A 14,884-nucleotide genomic window follows, 5' to 3' on the forward strand; every position below is an offset into this window, starting at 1 on the left:
TCCAGGGGTGGCAATTTTTGGGGTTTCGGAAGACCCGGGAGTCCAGGGGGAGAAAGAGGCCGATGTTTTGGCCTTTGCTTCCCTGATAGCCCGGTGACGAATACTATTGGCATGGAGGGACTCAAAGCCCCTGAAGACTGAGTTGTGGCTGGCGGACATGTCGAGTTTCCTGGGTATGGAAAAAATTAAGTTCGCCTTGAGGGGATCTGTACAGGGGTTCGCCCGAAGGTGGCAACCATTTATTGACTTCTTTGCGGGAGAGTGAGCGTCAGCAGGGGATGGAGGGGGTGGGGGTAGAGTAGAGTAGAGTAGGAGGGATAAATTGGTGGGTAGTACAATTGGCAGGAGAGGAGCGGGCTTGTGCAGTATGTTACAATTGAAGTATTGAATGTACGTGGATGTTTGCACATTTTTGCCTTTTTTGGTTTCTTTCTGTTGATGTCTGTAACTGTTTACAAAGCCAAAAACTACCTCAATAAAATTGGTTATTAATAATATTAAACTCCAGGGGCCGGATTCTCCGTTGGCTGGTGCCGAAATTGCGAAATGCGATTGGGCGGAGAATAATAATATAATATAATAATCGCTTATTGTCACAAGTAGGCTTCAATTAAGTTACTGTGAAAAGCCCCTAGTCGCCACTAGGCAACAGAATAGTTTCTGTCGCCAAAATCGCAGGGGGTACAATTTGACCTCTGATGTGTTGGGCGCTCTGGATCCGTGAAGCACACACAGGCTACCAACACTGAAGATGGTTCAACGCTATTTTATTAACTCTTATAAATTGCTAGACATACCATTACTGTGGGTTTACACGATGCTAGATTAACTGGAGACCTGTGCCTGTCCTAACCAGTCGAATCACTCAGAACGTGGTGAGAGTCTGTACTGTAACTGATAAGCTCTTGTGCTTCTGAGAGGCTGCATCCTGAATGAGCGGGAAAAGTGATGCCCTCTGTCTTTATAGTGCGTATATTCTAACTGGTGATTGGCTGCGGTGTTTGTGCATGTTGATTGGTCCTAGTGTATGTCCATCAGTGTGTGTGTCTGCACCATGATATACTGGTGTATATTATGACAACCTCAAATGGCAATTCCTTGTCACCTCAACAACAGTGTGAATGCAGTCAGAATGCACGCACAGTAAACACCGTTTGCATGTCATTAGCAGGCCCGAGCCGGTATTCACGGGGCCTCCTCGATTCGCCCCCTCCGATGGGCTGAGTTCACTAGTGCTATTAAAAATCGTGAAACCGCCATAGTGGCTGATGAGGGAGAGAGAGGACTTAGGACACGGAGAGGCGTGACTGTGGGATGCCGTGCCAGAACCTTGCCAGGCTGGCTGGGGTAGGGGGTAAATTTTTTAGGGAAGTTCATCCTTAACCTCGCATCTCATACCACGGCTCTCAGGAACCTGGTCAGGAAGATGACGGATTTCCAGTGGCTCTCTGCCCACGAGCTCGAATGGAGGTAACTCAAGGCCAAACTAACCACGGCCCCAGTTCTGGCCATCTTTGATCCGGCAAAGGAGACAAAAATCTCTACGGACGCCAGTCTGTCTGGCATCGGAATCGTGCTTTTGCAGCGTGATGAGGCCTTGTCATGGGCCCCCGTTGCGTATGCGTCACGGGCAATGACCCCCACAGAGCAGCGCTACGTGCAGATAGAAAAGCAGTGCCTGGGCCTCCTGACCGGTGTTGTGAAGTTTCACGACTATGTCTATGGGCTTCCCCAATTCACTGTCAAGACCGACCATTGCCCGCTCGTCAATATAATACAGAACGACTTGAACGAAATGACGCCTCGCCTCCAGCGCATCCTGCTCAAGCTCCGGTGATATGATTTCCAACTGGTGTACACCCCAGGCAAGGACCTCATCATTGTGGGCGTCCTCTCCAGGTCAGTCACCACTTCCTGTGACCCAGAGGGGTTCGTTTGCCAGGTCGATGCCCAGGGTGAGTTCGCAGCCTCCCATCTACCTGCATCAGATGAACGCCTAATCCAAATACACCGCGAAACAGCGGCTGACCCCCGCTACAGCGTGTCATGCACCACATGACGGGCGGGTGGCTCAAGGGCCAATGCCCGCAGTTTTACAACGTACAAGACAGATCTGGCAGTCGTTGATGGGGTTCTCCTGAAACTGGACCGCATTGTTATCCCGCATAGCATGCGCCAGCTTGTCCTGGAACAGCTACACAAGGGCCATCAGGGCGTTGAAAAGTGTTGCCGACGGGCCCGTGAGGCTGTGTACTGGCCCGGTATCAATGACGACATTGCCAACGCAGTACTCAACTGCCCCACCTGCCAGCGCTTTCAGCCAGCCCGACCACGGGAGACTCTGCTGCCCCATGAGTTGGTCACGTCGCCTTGGACCAAGGTGGGCATCGACCTGTTCCACGCATTAGGTAGGGACTATGTTCTGATTGTCGACTACTTTTCAAACTATCCGGAGGTGATAAGATTGCAGAACCTCACTTCATGCACGGTCATCCGGGCGTGCAAAGAAACCTTTGCTCGGCACGGCATCCCGCTCATGGTGATGTCGGACAATGGCCCCTGCTTCACCAGCCAGGAATGGGCCAGATTCGCCCGGCATTACAATTTCGCCCATGTGACATCCAGTCCTCTGTACCCTCAGTCCAATGGCAAAGCAGAAAAGGGGGTTCACATAGTCAAGAAGCTCCTCTGCAAGGCTGCAGATGCCAGGTCTGACTTCCATCTTGCGTTGCTGCCTATCGCTCAGCCCCGCTGTCCACTGGTCTGTCACCCACACAGTTGTTAATGAACCGCACCTTGAGGACAACGGTGTCGTCTATCCATGTACCAAATCTCGACCATGTTCCAGTTCTTCGCAAAATGCAGATGTCTCGTGCGCAGCACAAGGCGACACATGACTCACGTGCTGCTGATCTCCCTGCTCTCACTCAATGTTCGTGTCCATCTCCCGGATGGTGGCTGGCCTGCAACTGCTGTTGTCCTTAGGCAGGTGGCCCCCTGCTCGTTCATGGTTCAGCTACCAGATGGATCCATTCTGCGCTGCAATCGGCGTGCCCTTCGCCTTGTTCCATGATCGCCACGGGATCCTCCGGAGTTGCATCGCTCCCATGCTGATCGTGCCATGGACTGTGCAGAGCTTCTGGTCACACTGCCTCCTCCCGACTGTGATGCAGTCCAACCTGCTCCTGACCTGGCGGCTCTCAACCCACCCTTGAGGCGGTCAACCAGAATTTGTCGCCCACCTCAGAGACTGAATTTATGAACTTTGCAAATTTATGGACTCTCTGAGTTGTTTCCCTGCCTTGTTTGATCGTTTTTCGTGGTTTGTATATAGTATTGTTATCGTTCATTTTGTTGCATACTAACTATCTGCACCAGGCACCTTCCCTTGTATATAGCTTAGTTTTCCTCTACGTAGTCCTGTAAATACGTCTTCGCACCACACATATAGTTAGGAACATTGTCCACACACTCATTCTTCACGCACTCACACTATTTATTGACACATACATACAAATTTTATTAAAAAGGGGGGGGGGGGGGGGGGATGTCATAATATACACCAGTATATCATGGTGCAGACACACACACTGATGGACATACACTAGGACCAATCAACACGCATAAACACCACAGCCAATCACCAGTTAGAGCACACTCACTATAAAGACAGAGGGCATATCTTTTCCCGCTCATTTGGGATGCAGCCTTTCAGAAGCACAAGAGCTTATAGTTTACAGCACAGATTCTCACCACGTGCTGAGTGATTCAACTGGTTAGGACAGGCACAGGTCTTTAGTTAATCTAATATCGTGTAAACCCACAGTTATAGTATGTTCAGCAGTTTATAGTTTAATAAAATAGTGTTGCACTATTTTAAGTGTTGGTGGCCTGTATGTATTTCACGGATACAAAGCACCCAACACATCAGGGGGGTCCTGCAAGGGCTGGAGGAGGGGGGAGGGTGATGGGGTAACAGGTCTTGTGGCTGGGGTGACCCCCATGGGACTGGGGCGGTGTCCAGTCACAGCCCGCCATTACCTGCAAGGCAGACTTCTTGATGCACACCCCATTGATCACCCACCTTGGCCCGTGGTTCTGCAGAGTGACGCTGGCTGTATGGGTGCCCCCACCTCCCTCCCCCACCCCCACAACCGCACCCCAACCTCCACCATACCCCTTCCCACCTAGCTGCTACCCGCAGGCAGGCATTAGGGACACCAGGGAGCGGAGCCTGCAGTGCCAACCAGGGCCACTATGTAGCCCGGTGTACCTGGTTGGGCATGGGGTACGCGCCATGCTAACATGTCATCCTTTCACCCCTTGCAGACAATGGATTTTGGAATTCAACCCACAATGGGGGCCTTCTTGCTCCTTGCCGCAGCCCTGGGGTTGCCCTGAGGCTGTACAAGCTGGCACTGCTCATGGAGGAGGAGGAAGCTGCAGCAGCGTAGCAGATCGTGCCGCAGTGGAACAGGAGGCAGCGCCCAGGATGGAGAGCCAGCTGTCCAACGGGTCAAGGAGGAGGTGCCAAGGAGGCGCTGCATGAGGCCTCGTGTGTACCGGCAGCGCCTGTCATTCGAGGATCTGCCGGACCGGCATGCTGTCTGAGCAGGAGACAGTACAACATACCTGCCAGATCATGGCACACCTAGCACCGCAGGGGTATGGGGGAGGACACCCGCTCCCAGTGGCCGTCAAGGTGACGGTCACTCTAAACTTTTACGCGATGGGGTCCTTCCAGGCCGAGTGGGGATCTGTCTGGGATCTCACAGACCTCTCTGCACAGGTGCATCTGTGTCATCACGGAGGCCCTGTATGTCTAGGTGGCTCAATACATCCAATTAACTGTGGACCAAGCCCACCAGGATGCCCGGGCAGCAGGGTTCACTGCCATCTGGGAGGCCCCAGGCCCAGGAAGTGATCGACGGGATGGATGTCGCCCTGCGAGCGCCCGCAGATGATAGGCCTCTCTACACAAACCGAAAGGGGTTCCACGCGATGAACGTGCAGTTTATATGTGGCCATCAGCTGCGCATCATACACGTCTGTGCCCGATACCCAGGCAGTGTGCACGACGCCTTCAGCCTGACATAGTCAATGATTTATTTTTGAAAAATGAATTTAGACAATTTAACACGGCCAATCCACCTACCCTGCACATCTTTTGGGTTCTGGGGGTGAGATCCACGCAGACATGGGCGAATGTACAAATTCCACACGGATAGTGACCCAGGGCCGGAATCAAACCCATGTCCCTGAAGCAGTGAGGCAGCAGTGCTAACCACTGCGCCACCCCACACTCGACACTTCCTGACATGTTCAAGACACTCCCCTGGCTTCGGACTGGCTCCTGGGTGACAGGGGCTATCCACTGAGGTAGTGGCTGATGCCGTCTATCTGGAGGCCACAGACTGATGCGGAGACCCCGTACAACAACGCCCATACAGCGACCAGGAGCACGAGCAAGCTATACTTCGGCCTCCTGAAGATGAGGTTCGCAGCCTGGATCCTCCAGTATGATGCTGAGAGGGTCGCCCACATAGTGGCAGCCTGCTGCGTCCTCCACGCATCTCGCAGCAGAGCGGCGAAGTGCTAGAGGAGGAACTCCATCTTGTTCAGCGAGGAGGATGCAGGGAGGGGGAGGATAGGCAGAATATGGAGCCCAGGCTGGCACGGGAGGCCACAGGGTTCAGCACCTTTGAATGTGGCTGCAGTCGGATATCATTCTATACAATTGTGGAATGCTCAAATTGCAAACCCAAGCATCTGCTTGCGGTTCCACATTTCCACCTCCGCTTGCACCTCCAATGAGATCTATTGTCATGATCCCAGACCAGACCCCCAAAATTTATCACGGTTCCTGATGAGAGCCTCAAATTTCATTGCAATCTGGTTCGGGACCGGTAACGTTCGTTTTGTTGGATGTCGACCAAATTTTAAACCCTAGTTACAAAACGGAAAATATTGGGCAATCTCAGCAGGCCTGTCCGCATCAATGGAGAGAGAAGGGAGCTAATGTTTCGAGTCTGGATGACTCTTTGTCAAAGCAAAACCCTCGTTAAATTAAATACTAGTTACTCACTAAGAGAATAAAGTCACAAGATTCCATAATTTTAAACAAACAGAAGAAATTTTACAATACATAAGTTGCAAAAAAAGGTTATGGATTACGGGAGAGTGGATTTTAGTAATAATAATAACCTTTTATTGTCACAAGTATGAAGTTACTGTGAAAAGCCCCAAGTCGCCACATTCCGGCGGCTGTTCGGGTAAGCTGGTATGGGAATTAAACCCACGCTGCTGGCTTTGTTCTGCATCGCAAACCAGCTGTTTAGCCCACTATGCTAAACCAGCCTTATTGCAAAATAAGGCAGGATCTGGCCAAGGTAGACTGGAAAGAGTTACTTATGGGGAAATCTACAGAAGAGCAGTGGGGGGGTTGCTCAAAAAGGAAATGGGGAGGGTACAGGCCCAACATGTTCCCTTTCAGTTAATAGGAAGGAGTAACAAGCCCAGAGAACCATAGATGACCAGAGACATTCAGGATATGATGAGAAGGAAAAGAGAGGTTTTTAGCAAGTTCAAGGAGAGCAAATCAACAGAGGTATTAGTGGAGGACAGAAAGTGCAGGATGGAGCTAAAGAAAGCAATTAGGATGTGAGAAAGACCTGGCTGGTAAAAGTAGGGAGAATCCCAAGATATTCTATAAGTATGTCAATGGGAAGTGGATAACCAGGGAAGGAGTAGGGCCCATTCAGGACCAAAGGGGAAATATGTGGGTGGAGCCAGAGGACATTGGTAGAGTGTTGAACAGATACTTCACATCTGTCTTCACCCAAGAGAATCAGGAGGTAGATGTAGAACGCAGGGGTGAGAGACTGTGAGGTTCTTGAGCAAATTGTCAGAGAGAGTGATAAAGTATAGGAGTAGTTGGCAGGCTTAAAAGTGGACAAATCACCAGGTCTGGATGAATTGTGAGCCAGGATGCTGTGGGAGGCAAGGGAGGAGATTGCAGGTGCTCTGACTCAAATTTTTAATTCTGCTCTGGCCACGGGGGAGGTACCAGAGGACTGGAGAACAGTTTTTGTGGTCCCACTATTTAAGAAAGGTTGTAGAGATAAGCCAGGCAGCGACAGACCAGTGAGTCTCACATCAGTAGTAAGGAAACTATTGGAGAAAATTCTGAAGGAGAGAATGTATCTCACTTCGGTAGGCAAGGTTTGATCAGGAATAGTCAACATGGATTTGTCAGAGGGAGGCCGGGTCCAACAAATTTGAATGAAATTTTGAAGCCTGTAACCAGGTGTGTAGAAGAGGGTAGCGCAGTTGATGTAATTCACCTGGATTTCAGCAAAGCCTTTGAAAAGGTCCCACTTGAGAGACTTTTAAAGAAGGCAAATGCGCATGGGATACAGGGTAACTTGATAAGATGGATTCAAAATTAACTGAGCTGTAGGAGACAAAGGATGATGACAGACACCTGCTTTAGTGATAGGAAGGCAGTGTCCAATGGCGTACCACAGGGATCTGTGCCTGGTCCCCTATTGTTTGTCATTTATATAAATAGTGTAGATGACTATGTTGGGGGTAGAATCAGTAAGTCTGCGGATGAAACAAAGATTGGCTGGGTAGTTAACAGTGAGGTTGAGTGTCTTGGATTACAGGAAGATATAGACGAGATGGTCAAATGAGCAGATATGTGGCAGATGGAATTTAACCCTGAAAAGTGTGAGGTGGTACACTTTGGAAGTTGTAATTTGGTAAGGAAGTATTTAATGAATGGCCTGATACAGAGAAGTTCCGAGGAACAAAGCGACCATGGTGTGTTTGTCCATAGATCTCTGAAGGTGAAAGGGCAGGTTAATAGGGTGGTGAAAAAGCCATATGGGACACTTGCCTTTATCAATCAAGGCATCGATTACAAAAGCAGGGAGGCCATGTTTGAGTTGTATCGAACTTTGGTGAGGCTACAACTGGAGTACTGTGTGCAATTCTGGTCACCACATTCTAGGAAGGATGTGATTACTTTGGAGGGGGTGCAGAGGCGATTCACCAGGATGTTGCATGGGGTGGAACATTTAAGTTATGAAGAGAGATTGGATAGGCAGCACAGTGGTTGGCACTATTGCTTTACAGCGCCAGGGACCCGGGTTCGATTCCCGCTTGGGTCACTGTCTGTGCGGAGTTTGCACATTCTCCCCATGTCTGTATTGGTTTCCTCATGGTTCTCTGGTTTCCTCCCTCAAGTCCCGAAGGACATGCTTGTTAGGTGAATTGGACATTCTGAATTATTCCTCAGTGTACCCGAACAGGCACCGGAATGTGGCAACTAGGGTAACTTCATTGCAGCGATAATGCAAGCCTTGCCTCACATCCTTCAAAAAGTTCTTGGGTGAGTACTTGGCACTTCATAACATTCAAGGCTATGGACCAAGTGTTGCAAATGGGATTAAGTAAGCAGGTCAAGTGCCTTTCAAGCATCGGTGTAGGCTCAATGGGCTGAAGGGCCTCTTCTGCATTGTATTAATAATAATAATAATAATCTTTATTAGTGTCACAAGTAGGATTACATTAACGCTGCAATGAAGTAACTGTGAACATTCTGTGATTCTGTCAAGTCAGTCAAGCAAACAACAAATACTATAGGTGTGATTTAACTAAATGGGAACAAAGTCCCATAGTGAGTGCTGTCTCACTCTAATATGCAGATTTGGCAAAAAATGATCTCGCCCACAAGGACGGCATTCACATTGTAAAGTCTCGTGAGATCATATTAGATCTCACAAGGCATTGTGAGCAAGGTTGATCGTGGGAGCGGGGTCTCCTGGCTTCTAACAGCCACGTTGCGCAGTGGCACGGTGCTTTTCGGGCGCAACATGGCCATTCCATATATCTCTTGAACTGTAATATCTAGAATTAACATGAAATTAAAATGAATTAATGAACAAACTGGTTGGATACACCACAAAATGCATGTTGAATTGCAAACAAAGCCAAGACAGGTCTCATGAATCTCATGTCAGTCATCGCTGTGATTCTTCCTCACGAGGAATTTTGCCTCTGCTCCTTCAAAAAGCCGACAGCTGCTCCACCGAGTTCCTTGAATACAATGTTAACGGAAAGGGCCCACTATTCCAGATTTGCGCTGATCTCCTTTTAAGAACATGTTTCCCCCCCTTTACTGGCCAAGTTCACATCCCATCAATGATTAATAAAAAATAATCATAGTAGCCCCACAGCCATTTAATCCTCCAAGGACCTGACTCGGGTGGATGTCCTGCCTCAGAGAGCTGGTGATCTATCTGATTGACTGGCAGATTTGTAGATCCTACAGCACCAGGGGTGGTCAGGATTGGGAATTGAAGGAGTCCCAAGATTCTAAGTCCCAGAGTCCAGGACCAGGTAAGTGCCGGACGGTCTGGGGGAGGCCCCATCTGTTGGGTGAAGTGGTTTAAGGTCTTGATGGAGAGACTGGGGAAGGGAGCATCTGCCGTGGATATACCTTGGGGAGGGGAGGGGTAGGCGCCCGACGTGGAAAGATTCTTGAGAGAAGCACACGCCTTCATGCCTGGGGCATGAACAGGGTCCCCTGCTGCCCCCCCCCCCCCCCCCCCCACCGCTGCCGCCACCTGGGAATTTAATGGGCCAACCTCCCCTGCCACCCCCCCTCCCCCACACCTGAATTCCCACTTGCACCAAATTCCCAAATTTAGCATTATTTATGGACCAGGATACTCTACCTAACAGTGTTCAGTACAGAGTGACACCAAGATGCAGGTGCAAGACTGAGGATTCAGTCAGTAGAATTCATTATTTAAATAATTTATGTCAGCTTTGTTTAAGATACTGGTATCTGAAATATAAAAAAAGCCGATTTAAGAAAATAAAAAGTAGTTTTCTTCCATCCCAGAAAAAAGAAGACAACCACAATTTATACTTTGGAATTCAAGCCTGTGAAGAAATCTTTGAAAAATACATGCAGCATCTACAATTTTCTGAAAGAAGATATGGAGCTAATGGACTTGGCACAATTTCGAAATCTACGAGGTACTGTGGTATAGTTATTTAAATGCTTTATTCTTCAGATGAAAATTGTGTTCTGTGGTTCTTTTGCAGTATGAAATTCTGAGGAGCGCTCTGGGATTACAACATGGAGCTAACCGAACAATGATAACCATCCATGCTCTACCCCTCATTTATACACATTTGATAATTGAACAGATCATAATAATAATTTTTATTGTCACAAGTAAGCTTACATTAACACTGCAATGAAGTTACAGTGAAAAGCCCCTAGTCGCCACATTCTGGGTACACAGAGGGAGAATTCAGAATGTCCAAATTACCTAACAGCACATCTTTCGGGACTTGTGGAACGAAACCGGAGCACCCGGAGGAAACCCATGCAGACACGGGTGAACGTGCAGACACCGCACAGGCAGTGACCCAAGCCAGGAATCGAACCTGGGAACCTGGCGCTGTGAAGCAACAGTACTAACCACTGTGCTGCCGTGCTGCCCTTAAAGAGCATCTATCTCTTCTGCACATATGTAATGTTGAATATCAGTTGTGCTATTGGGAAACTTCACTGTCTTTTATCACCCATTTGGAATTTGATGGAAGATCCCAAAAGGTTTATTTGTGCTTTACAAAAGTTTCATAACTGAATTAAATCATCAGAATCTTTATGACCATTTTCAACCCACACAGGCAGTCGCCACTGGAAAGTCGTTTCTCCCTATCTATATTTGCAGTTGTGTTGATCATTGGGAATCTGTTCCCATTTCTCATTCATGCATAGAATGTAGAATGATTATTGAGAACCCAGCTAAAATAGATACACACAGACACGCAGTCAAATATGAAGATTAATTAATTAATAGGGAATCTACACTGTAATTTTATGGGGATTATAAACATATAAAACGTCAGGGTCATCCTCACAGGGTAATTAACTGGGCAAGTGGATGTGTTGACATGAACTTTATAACATGACTCATGATAATTTAGTGACTAGAAAGTGAATAATTAATAAAATATCAGCTCAGTAGAGAATGAGTAACAGTTTTTCTACTGGAATCTTCTATATTGGAATGTATGTCCACAAAAGCATGAGATACTGACCAAACCTTTTATCCAAAGCTAATGTTCGAAACTTTCTGTTTATTACAGAATTCGAATTATAAATTTTATTCTCTGGAAGACAATGTATTCAGAGAACGATGGAAATGACAATGATTCATCTGGTAAATACAATACTTTAACAATGAGCAGCCAGTCTATGTGATAAATAGATTATTTATATGAAAGCACGTTTCATTTGTGCATGTAAACTGAGCTGATGTCAGATACAGAAGGCACAAGGCTGCAGTAAAGAGCAGGTAGGTTTATTGGTGGGTTGCGCAGAAAGATTTTGAGGGAGGCGTAGTGAAATTGGAAGCTGAAATTTAATGCAAAGAAAAGTGAATTGATAAAATTTGGAAAAAAGAATGGGGATATAAACTTTCAATTATTCAATTTTAAGGGAGTGCAGGAACAGAGGGACCGGGGAGTTTATATACATAATTCTTTGAAAGTAACAGGATAAGTTGATTTGGCGATTTAGAAAAGCTGCAGAATACATGTCTTTTTAAATAGAGATTTGACGAGAACTTTCTTCTCACCCATGCACAGGACAGAAAAGAATGTCATCTGCTGGGTAATACTTCTTCTCACCATTAGCCTCTATTTTTTCTCTTCATTGCAACTTATTTCTGGACCTATTTAATCTATACTAATAAATGCCATTGCTGCTGTGAGCTTTATTTTTTGGTTTCTCTTCCTTGTGTACTATTTATTATCAAGATTTATCACTCAGGACGTGAGTGCCTTTACAACTACTGCCTCGCTCCAGGTGCCTGCCTGAAGAGCCTTGTGATCGGAAACCCCTCCCACCCATTGGCTTTCCTCCAAGGCCTACAATCCCATCATGAGGCCTTTGATCCGCCTTGGCCCATGAGACCACTGATGCTCCCTTCAATCTCTATTTCCACTCCAGTATCAGGTCTCTGGTTAATAAATAAAGCATATGGGATCCTGAGCTTTCCAAACTGGGGCACAAAATACAAAACCAAGGAAATTATGACAAACCTGTCTAAAAGTTGCTCTTGCAGATAGCTGTCACGGTCATGTCAGGCTGAATGGACTCCTGTGCTCTAACCATTCTAAGATCAGTGATTGATATTTATTATAAGGAAATATTAGGGATTCTCACTTTGCATATCGCAATAGTATTCCAGTAATGTTAGGGAAACAAACAACTGAACCTCAGAAGTGCTTTAGATATTGTGACCATGGGTATGTCTTGTCCCACCGGCCGGACACCGGTGGCTGTATACAATTGGCAGGGAGTTGCCTTGGGAGTCCTCAACATCGAATCTGGACCCCATGGACTCAGACCAATCAGGAATGAGGAAACCTCCTACTGATTACCACGTACCATTCCCCCTCAGCTAATGAATCAATACTCCTCCATTTGAACACCACTTGAAGCACTGAGGATGGCAAGGGTGGAGAATGTATTCTGGGTGGGGGACTACAACATTCATCACCAATTGAGGCTCACCATCCTGACTTAGAAATATATCGCTGTTCCTTCAATGTCATTGGGTCAAAATCTTGGAACTCCCTAACAGCACGGTGGGTGTACCTATACCACATGGACTGCAGCACTTTAAGAAAGCAGCTCACCACCACTGTCTCAAGGTAAATTGGGGATGAGCAATAAATGTTAGCCTAGCTAGTGATGCTGATATCCCACAAATTAATTTTTAAAAATCACACAAATTCTGATGTGGGGCAAAATTAATAAGGTTTTGGTGATGTTTGCATCAGGGTAAAATTATAGAAATGTGGACTAAGTTGTATTTATTTTAACCTCCATTCCTGTTGACATTGTATTGTTAACAACAGTTTCTTTCTAAAAGGTCCAGGGCGGAATTCACCCCCCCCCACGCCGGGTGAGAGAATCGCCGGGGCGTCGAGCGAGTCCCGCCACGCCGGCCCTGCACCCGCACGCGATTCTCCCACCGCCCCAAACTGGTGCGGCGAGATTCACGGCTGGCCACTGGGATGGACCGAGCGGCCTGCCCAACACGACAGGTTCCCACCAGCGCTGTCCACACCTGGTCGTTGCTGGCGGGAACAGCGTGGGAACGCTGGGGGGGGGGATCCTGCGCCGGGGGGGGGCCTCAAAAGGGGTCTGGCCTGCGATCGGTGCCCACCGATCGGCGGACCGGCCTCTCTGAAGGAGGACCTCCTTTCCTCCGCTGTCCCGTAAGATCCATCCGACATTTCTTGCGGGGCGGCTGCGGGGAGGACGGCAACCGTGCAGGCGCAGGTTGGCGCCGGCCAACCTGCACATGCACGGGTGACGTCATTTACGCGGCACCGCTCCTAGCCCCCCGGGGGTGGGAGAATAGGGGGCAGGGAGCGGCCTCCGCCGCCGGAGTGAAACACTCCAGTTTTCACTCCGCCGTCGGGACTTAAGGCGCGATTCTCCGCCCCCCCACGCCGGGTGGGAGAATAGCGGGAGGGCCTCCCGACATTTTTCACGCCCTCCCGCTATTCTCCACCCCCCCGCCCCACACCCGACCCACACCACGAATCACCGCTCGCCATTTTTTACGGCGAGCGGCGATTCTCCGAGGCCGATGGGCCGAGGAGCCGGGCCTTCACGCCCGTTTCACCACGGCTACAAACACACCTGCTCGCTGCCGTCGTGAAACGGGCGCCAGATGCCCGTTTGGGGCGATCGGTGCCCACCGAACGTCAGGCCAGCGTCCAAAAGAGACGCACTCTTTCCCCTCCGCCGCCCGGCAAGATCAAGCCGCCACGTCTTGCCGGGCGGCTGAGGAGAAAGACGCCAACAGCGCATGTGCGGGTTGGCGTTGTCCAACCTGCGCATGCACGGCTGATATCATTGGCCACGTCAGCCGGCGTGACGCTTGACGTGCGGCCTAGCCCCGCCCGGGGGGGAGAATCGGCCCCGGAAGTGGCCGTGAAGGCTGTCATGGGTCACGGCCTGTCCCACGGCAGCCTTTACGATTCTCCGCATTTGCGGAGAATCTCGCCCTTAGTCTTCCGATGGGAGAATTGCGCCCCCAATCTCTGAAACATACTCCTACTCAACTACCAAATATAATTTATTAGAAGTATAATTGATAAAGGATGCATTTCTGACAACATGTAGATATAGGGTTACAGTAGACTGAATAAATGCTGTCAATTCACACTGGCTGCTTTACAGTTATAAGTTCACATTTTCTCACATTATATCCCATTTGCTGCCCCTCACTTAAACTGGACGGGATTCTCCCCTACCCGGCGGGGCGGGGGGTCCCGACGTAGCGGAGTGGTGCCAACAACTCCAACGTTGGGCCTCCCCAAAGGTGCGGAATTCTCCGGACCTTTGGGGGCCAAGCCCTCACATTGAGGGGCTAGGCCCGCGCCGGAGCGGTTGGCACCACACCGACTGGCGCCAAAACCGGCACCAACGGCCTTTGACGCCCACCGCCCGGCGCCGGGGCTGGCCGAAAAGGCCTTCGCTGGTTCGCGCATGCGCCGGTGGTGACGTCAGTGGCAGCTGCCGCTGACGTCACCACCGGCGCATGCACGCTGGGGGATTCTCTTCCGCGTCCGCCATGGTGGAGGCTGTGGCGGCGGCGGATGGGAAAGAGTGCCCCCACGGCACTGGCCCGCCCGCCCGCCGATCGGTGCGCCCCGATCGCGGGCCTGGCCACTGTGGGGCCACCCCCCGGGGACCGATCACCCCACGCCCCCCCCAGGAACCCGGGGGCCCGCTCGCGCCGCCGATCCCGCCGCCACCAGAGGTGGTTCAAAC

General features: G+C 49.5%; 1 protein-coding gene across 1 annotated transcript in view; it reads left to right on the plus strand.

Annotated features, from left to right (window-relative positions):
* Window positions 1–14,884, plus strand: part of LOC119971674 (anoctamin-9-like) — a 239,037-nt gene that overhangs the window by 56,368 nt on the left and 167,785 nt on the right. Inside the window, exons 4-5 of the mRNA XM_038807553.1 lie at window positions 9,914–10,050; window positions 11,176–11,249. Of these exons, the coding sequence (XP_038663481.1) occupies window positions 9,914–10,050; window positions 11,176–11,249 (211 nt within the window). The remainder of the gene's footprint in view (window positions 1–9,913; window positions 10,051–11,175; window positions 11,250–14,884) is intronic.

Source organism: Scyliorhinus canicula, chromosome 9 (assembly GCF_902713615.1).
Source record: "Scyliorhinus canicula chromosome 9, sScyCan1.1, whole genome shotgun sequence".
In the NCBI taxonomy this organism is placed as follows: Eukaryota; Metazoa; Chordata; class Chondrichthyes; order Carcharhiniformes; family Scyliorhinidae; genus Scyliorhinus; species Scyliorhinus canicula.